We start from the raw sequence: 7,707 nt of genomic DNA on the forward strand, positions 1-7,707 counted from the left end.
ACACATTCCTAATTTTTGTAAGTATAAAATAAATGTACGGGATCAAATTAATTTCACACCATGAACAAAAAAAAAGCCAGTCAACCCCTGGTAATACGGTTTAAGCAACAGCTGAAAATTGATTGACATATTTTGAAATGTCATTGCGTATCTAGTAAAATGTAATAATATATTTTGTAAGCATTTTAAGGCACCAATATTATTTTTTGAATTACAACAGAATAGCCAACATTCGTATTCTTTAAATCGATATTCTTATAGTTTAAATATTTAATTTCATTGACATATAAACATAAAATTATGTCCATTCTATTTTTTGTTTTATTAAAGTTTTAGGGGAAGTAAGAATTACTTATGCTATTTCTATGCAGAACCTTGTGAATTCAAACCTTTAGCTTTAATAAATTAGAGAGTACCTAAACAGATATATATGTGTTTGAACTTTGAACTTCAAACATTTTAATAGTTATACACCCTGATGGTTGCTACTACCCAAAGGACAGAAGAAAGAACGACACCCCGGGTTCTTGATTGTTTGAAGATCATCAGCTGCACACCATATCCATCGCACTCGCGTGATTATAAAGTAGTTTTTCTTACTTCCTATAGTGTGAAAGTATGTACCTATAGTAGTTTGTGCAATACAAGTGCAAGGTAATGCACGGATACTGGTTTATATTATGATACGGTTTCGATTTCAATATAAATAGAAATTGGATCTTTGAAAAACTTCGTGTTATTTTGACGGGTGATGACGAATGAAGATGAAATAACTCTTGATCATAAGCGGAAATTTGGTGATGTTACTGTAGGGACTGAGCATTATATTATAGCCACTATACCTACTGTATACTAGAACCGCTCGCAATAATAATTTTTTTAGACATAATTATAAAATTTGTATAGCCTAACTTTAAGCACTCAATGCGATATGCGGCGAAAAACAAAAATACTTAAAATTTATTGATTAAGGCGACTACCAATTTTGTAGATATTGACAATAAAAACCTTTATAAATCATAGTTAGTTAAAAAAAAATCATTATATCATTGCATAATTTCACTGACATCGAAACAACGAGCGACGCGACACGGATGACTGCTAAAACAACCAATGGTAGTTATTAATACTACATTTATAATTATGATTGTTCCAAGTAATGATAATAAGTTTGTAAAATCGAACGAGTTTAATTTAATTTTTAGCACAAAATATTTTTTTGTATTGCCTTTTAATTTAACAGTGTTATTGAAAATGAATTTTACAATTGAAACAATAAATTATTGTACCTATATTTAGTCACTTTATAATTTTGGGGGGCTAAGCAGGCCTATAGACCTGTACATCAAACTTCTAAAAGGCTTAGTCCCCTCAAGCCCCCCAGATTTCCACCTATGACCATTGATCATGATATGTGACTCGACGAGTGATAATGGGTAAAGTAATTGAGATAATCCAAATATATTTTTTCTTATGTTTTGATCATTTACGGGGAGGCCAATATAAAACGGTCTCAGCGAGGCAAATTTACATATGAAATACAGAAATGCGGTACTAGGTATCGTAATTACTAATTATATATACTTACATTGATTTTGACGTGGTCGTAATTTGGTCTTCGAGAAAGATTATATCATGTAATATTATTTTCAAGGTTTAAGCCTCGTGAATATTAAGGTTTAGAATTCTAAAATATCGTTTTAAAATAGTTGTTGCTGGCAATGTAAATTCAAAATTGTATAAGTGGGGAATTAATAATGATAATTTTTTGTACATAGATTTAATTTCAGAATACTAATTAGTAATTGTGATTATACAATAAGGAAGATAATTTAATCGTCATATGTGACTTATATTAACATAACAACATCCAATGTTTCTTGTTATAAAACATTCTATTTTAATGTACATAGAATATCATACAACACATAATATATTATAATATGTTTTTATTCTACAAATAATTTTCTAATCCACAGTAATTTTGTATGTGTGTCTGAAGTTAGTATTTTTACAAAATTCGTGAAAATCACGAAGATTTGCAAATTATTTTGAGTTAAAAATATATATAAAAATTTTCTTTTTATATCTAAGATTTGAAAATTGAATACAAGATTGTTCATAAGTTTATCTAATTTTTTATCTTTGTCTACCGGAAAGTTAGGTACCTATATAAAATATTTATGAGCGTTTAAAATTTTTATTTTTACAACATTGGATATTCACTCGATTTCTCATGGAACGATTTTCTTAATTTATTGTAATTCGATGACGAATAAATGTAGATACTTGAAATTTACACCAAATGTTTATTTTATCATTTGACATTTTCTATACTTGATAACATTTTACAAGGCTCTTCACGCAATGTTTCTATAACAGTTTAAAAATATTAAAAATACATAAGCAAAATTTTATTGATAAGCATTTAAAGTTAAAATATTGACAACATTTATCAAATTGAAAATTTACAAATTATTTTGTTGTTAAAATGTATAAAAATTTTAATTTTTATAAACAAGGATTGAAAATCTAATACAAGGTTTTAAAAAAGTAGTGCATTCTGTTACCAAAAAATCTAGAAAATATGTTAACACAATCTTTTTTATAGTTATTTTAAGTTCAAAATTGAACGAAATTACATATTTATACCAAGAATAATGATTTTAGTTATTTTTATGTAATTTAAAAATAATAATATTATTTTTATTATTATAATAATATTTGAGTACTTGAAACTTTTAGAGCAGCCGAGTAAGTATGACACAATAGTATCACAATGATATTATAAAATGCAATTTTGACATAAATTAATTTTACCTGCTATAATACTAATGTCTAATTGTAAAATAAATTATTGTAATTACAATAATATCATTAACTACCTATTAGGTACCTACTTATAGACTGAGTACTGACAGGCTGCTTCGCTCAGAATCGTTTATCCTGGTATACCAGTACAATTATTTTATATCATTGATTTCAAATTATTTAACAAATTGACCGTGAAAATGATACCAATATAAATCAATTTGTAATATCAATACACTATACACTATACTGACTACAATGTAGTATCATGGTCAAATATGTGTAAATATAAATAATTAAGGAATATTGATGTATTAATGCTAATACAATTTAATCAATACTTTATAATTAGAGAATTAACTAAACTTTTCAATTGTATAAGTATAATAATTATTATAAACTAATTATATTTGACTAGGAGCTCCGTATACCTTATTACCTACTAGATACGAGCTAAGATCAATAATTACCTATTGGACATTAGTATCTACAATATACGTATCAGCTCTTATTATATAGTAGGTATATAAATTATAATTCAATTATAATGTTATTGAATTATGCTGAAATAAAAAATAAATAATGCATACAACTAAATAGAAATACTTCAATATTATGATGATATCATCTCGGATTACATTGAGAGATGAGCTGCAACAATTATATAGAAAATAAACTTGATATATACTCAACTTAACCTAATATTCTACATAGCATTTTATTCATAATATATACCAATACTAACCAATAGTAGATGGTAAGTATGTAAATAGTACGTAAATAATGATTTAAACGCTTTGAAAAAGAAACAAAATTTTAAAAGCCCAAGTAAGTCACTCCGCTGTCACTATACATGTTTAGTATATTTTGAGTGTACCTCGTTATTTAATTATAGGTCACTGTATAAATTATATTTTACAAGTTAACAACATATTAATATCAGTAGTATGGTTAATAAATAATAGTACCTATTTATTATGTAATAATTATAATATTGTTAATTATATTATATATTATTGTAATTAGATAGTATCCAATTAATTCAAAATATTACCTCTAAATTAAAATAAAAATATTGTCCCTACAATATAAGTACTTTCGATATTTTTAAATTACCGTAAAAACGACTTATGATGAACAATAACAAAAAAATATTACTATTCATTTTTGAGTTTTTTGACTGCTGTAAAAATACATTTTCATTAAAATATTTTTGGTATCAATTTGTATGAAGTAATAATTAATATAGGTGTATAAATCAAAAAGAGCAAAATTATTTTGAAAATTATACTGTATAGGACATAAGTATTATATTTACAGTTTAATGGTAAGTCTCTACAGTTATTCAATTTTTGAAAAAAATAATAATATCGATTTGATCAAAAACTAATGTTGTGTAAATATTCATGTAATGTTGGGAAGTTAGTTCTTTTGACTCCCTGTTACTTCAAAAAGTAACGTCAGACACAAAAAGCACATATCATGTCAAAACCAATACGTTAATAGCTTCAGTTCATAAAATCTACAATAAACGATACTAAATTAATTTAATAATGCCAACTATGATCATTGCCCATTGTATGCCATTTGTATGCCACTGGATTAAATATATTTAGTAGGTATCAAATATACCTGTACGGCGTATTACCTCCATCAATATAATATTAGAATATATGTTTAATGATTATACTTATATGTTTGCTATAAATAATGAATATACCTTTAATATAAAAATATAAATCGAAATACGATCTATTAAAGATTTGCCTTTGGTATATAAATCTACAATATGCACATAATGCTTTTGGTAAATAAATTATGAAAATAATATTGTTATAATTTAAAATCAACGAATATTAAATGATCTTACGTGATGATATAACAGTGTAACAATGACTATTATGTATAATAAATTGATATGAAAGTATATGTGATATAATGTCATATTAAATTGATAAATAAAATTTATTTCACCTAAAAATGTTAAATTTAGAAGTTTAGGTGATTTCAAATTTGTATTTAAAATTTTGGAAAATGTACTTACGAACAGGGGCGTAATTAAGAAGGGATGAGCCTTCATAATATTATATAATATTATATTATGTAGTCACTAATGTACTTGAAAATTTAATATTTTATATGTAAAAAAATGTATATCCCCCCCAGGACAAATTCCTAATTACACCACTGCCAACGAATAATATGTGATAACATTGCCCACCAGTAAAACCTGTAAGGCACATATTATAGGCGTCCATGGGTGTGTCTTCAACTAGTTCCGGGGAGGTCAACATGAACAGCCGGGCGAGTATAAAAGGTATCCGAACACAGGGCTGCGGCATCACATTTTCGACGGTTTCAGTTTTAGAAGTAACTTTGGAATTAAGTATTTCCTTAGTTTTTTCAAAACTTACAAATAATCCAAAATATAATTAGCACTTTAACGATCCGATATCGATTTCGTTTGGAATTTTTTTATTTTCTATAATACAATCTAAATATTTCCAATTTAAAAATGGCAAAATCGTTGCTGATCGTTTCTGCTTTATTTTTGGCCGTCGTTGCATCTGTAACAGCTGCACCCACACCGAAAAAGCGTAAGTAATCATAACTACAATATTTGTAAGATTTCATTTGATTAGTAATATTTTTTATTATAATGTCTTATAAAATGATTATATATTTATAAATCATGATTTTTCATCGAGTACCTATTTCTTAAGTTATTTCATATTTTTATTCTTTAAAAATTGAACTAAGAATTATTTTAAACTAACGCAAAATAAACACTTAATTTACTCATTTCAAAAATGTAAACGTTAATTAAGTTGCCTATAATGTTTGCCTGGCTAATTAATTAAAAACTTCTATACAAATATATTTTATAATTTATATACTATCAGAACAAAAAAAACCGAGCATTATATAATTTTAATGTTATAATTTCTTTCAGTTTCATATACTTATATTTTAAATTGTTTAGGTAAAACAAAATTGTTTCATAAATGATTGAAAAAAAAAAGTTTTATAATTTATTACAAAAATGTAATTTTCAATGCATAATTTTATTTTGGATAGGTAGTTTTTATTTTGTACAAAATATTTATGCAGAACGTTTAAAATTGTTTTAAACTCTGAATAATTTCAACGTCAATCAAATCAATAATTTCGACTTAGTACGATGGTTGAGTGTTATATAATTGTATTATTAAACTAATGTTTATCTAATATTCTTATAATTATTTCTTTACAGAAATAGCTTTCAATCTATGCAAGAAAAGTGATCCAAACCTTGACAGATGTTTGAAGACCTCCATCCAATCAGTTATTCCGGATTTGGCCGAAGGATACCCGAAATTGAGGATTCCGGCCATCGAACCGTTCGAGTTACCGTCATTGGAAATCGAACACGGAAAGGGCTCTAGCAAAGCTGTCAGTATTGACTTGAAGTTAAAGGACGTCAAAATCATGGGTTTGACCAGCGCAGTGGTCGATGCCTTGAAAGTCGACGTGGACAACTTCAAGACGAGCGGCAAGATTAGCTTCACAAAGCCACTCGAGATCACTGGACAATACACGGTCAACGGCAAGGTGCTCGTTTTGCCGATCACCGGAAACGGACCGTGTTCCATTGTCTTAAGTAAGTTTTTAACTTATTATTATAATATTTAATATGATATGATGGTGATTTTTTCTTAACGACACCTATGTTTTCCGTAGACGAACCCGTTTTGGAATTGGAAGAAATGTCCGGTACTCCATTCGAGAAGAACGGTAAGACCTTCGTTCAAATCAAGAAAGTCAACCTGAAGGTGGCTAGCGTCAAAAATCTGAATGTCAAGTTGGAAAACCTTTTCAATGGAAACAAACAATTAGGTATGTTCTTCACACTAATTCAAGTATATTATATTCTACTCAATAAGTATATTGTCATACAATTTATTTTACAAAATATGGTTGACGAGTACTATATTACTTTTTTATTTTCCATACTAAATCCGTTGTTTTTGTTTGGACAATAGGCGATAGCATGAACTCCATCCTGAACCAAAACTGGGAAGTTCTTCTTGAAGAATTGAAACCAGCATTCGAAGAAGCGATTGGAGCTATCTCGCAAGATATCGTCAACAAAGTATTTCAGAAGACCGCGTACTCAGACATATTCCTTTTGTAATCAGCTTGGTCTGATCTTTACGGTTAATGTTTCCTAACAAAAAATGTTGTTTTTTAAGTTTAATATCTGTTTCCGTCGGGAAGCGCTTGAGTAGCTCTACAAAAATGTCTAAAGTGATCGACGCTAAAGAGATGCTCACATAAAGCGCACACTTTATGGATACCTGTTGTTATTTTTTATAAAACGACGACTTATGTGCACGTCTCAGTACCTAATTGATGACGTACTATTATTTATTTGAAAAACCTAGAGTTTTTATTAAATTATTGAATATTATTTATATGAAACAAAATAAAGAAAATAATTATTAAAATATATACATTGGGTTGAATTTATTTCCTGTATTATAAAATCCGACCAAAAACATTCACCACTACCTATATTGTTTATATAGGTAGTAAACAGAAGTAAACGTTTAACGTGAAGGTCATTATTCATGACAGTTACTAACTATTAGTTATAACAATTTTATAAAAAAATACAATTTTACATTCCCCTAATCACTAAATAATATATTGTTGATGTACGGTACGTCGGTACCTATTAAGTATTTTAATAATAATACACAATCAGAAGATATCATACATATAATATCTTCTGATTGTGAAATTGTATATTTTAATAAAACTGTTATATCTAATGGTTAAGTATAAGTATAGTGTATACGTACCTATACAGGCTATACGTTTTTTATAAACTTAGAATTTTGCTATAACCCATAA

General features: G+C 27.3%; 1 protein-coding gene across 1 annotated transcript; it reads left to right on the forward strand.

Moving 5' to 3' along the window:
• The first annotated feature begins 5,142 nt into the window (after positions 1-5,142).
• LOC100570018 (protein takeout) lies at positions 5,143-7,302 on the forward strand. The gene is made up of 4 exons (XM_003247063.4): positions 5,143-5,408; positions 6,065-6,451; positions 6,532-6,687; positions 6,834-7,302. The coding sequence occupies exons 1-4, from the start codon at positions 5,327-5,329 to the stop codon at positions 6,983-6,985; spliced, it is 777 nt and encodes a 258-aa protein (XP_003247111.1). The 5' UTR covers positions 5,143-5,326; the 3' UTR covers positions 6,986-7,302.
• The last annotated feature ends 405 nt before the right edge of the window (positions 7,303-7,707 follow it).

The sequence above is a fragment of the Acyrthosiphon pisum genome, chromosome A3, assembly GCF_005508785.2.
Source record: "Acyrthosiphon pisum isolate AL4f chromosome A3, pea_aphid_22Mar2018_4r6ur, whole genome shotgun sequence".
NCBI classification, from domain to species: Eukaryota; Metazoa; Arthropoda; class Insecta; order Hemiptera; family Aphididae; genus Acyrthosiphon; species Acyrthosiphon pisum.

What these genes read in the sequence shown, in the direction of transcription:
- LOC100570018 (XM_003247063.4), top strand. Translation starts at nt 5,327, where the DNA reads ATGGCAAAATCGTTGCTGATCGTTTCTGCTTTATTTTTGGCCGTCGTT. An exon ending in TGCACCCACACCGAAAAAGC is followed by an intron (nt 5,409 to 6,064) that starts GTAAGTAATCAT and finishes ATTTCTTTACAG; the next exon opens with AAATAGCTTTCAATCTATGC. An exon ending in ACCGTGTTCCATTGTCTTAA is followed by an intron (nt 6,452 to 6,531) that starts GTAAGTTTTTAA and finishes TGTTTTCCGTAG; the next exon opens with ACGAACCCGTTTTGGAATTG.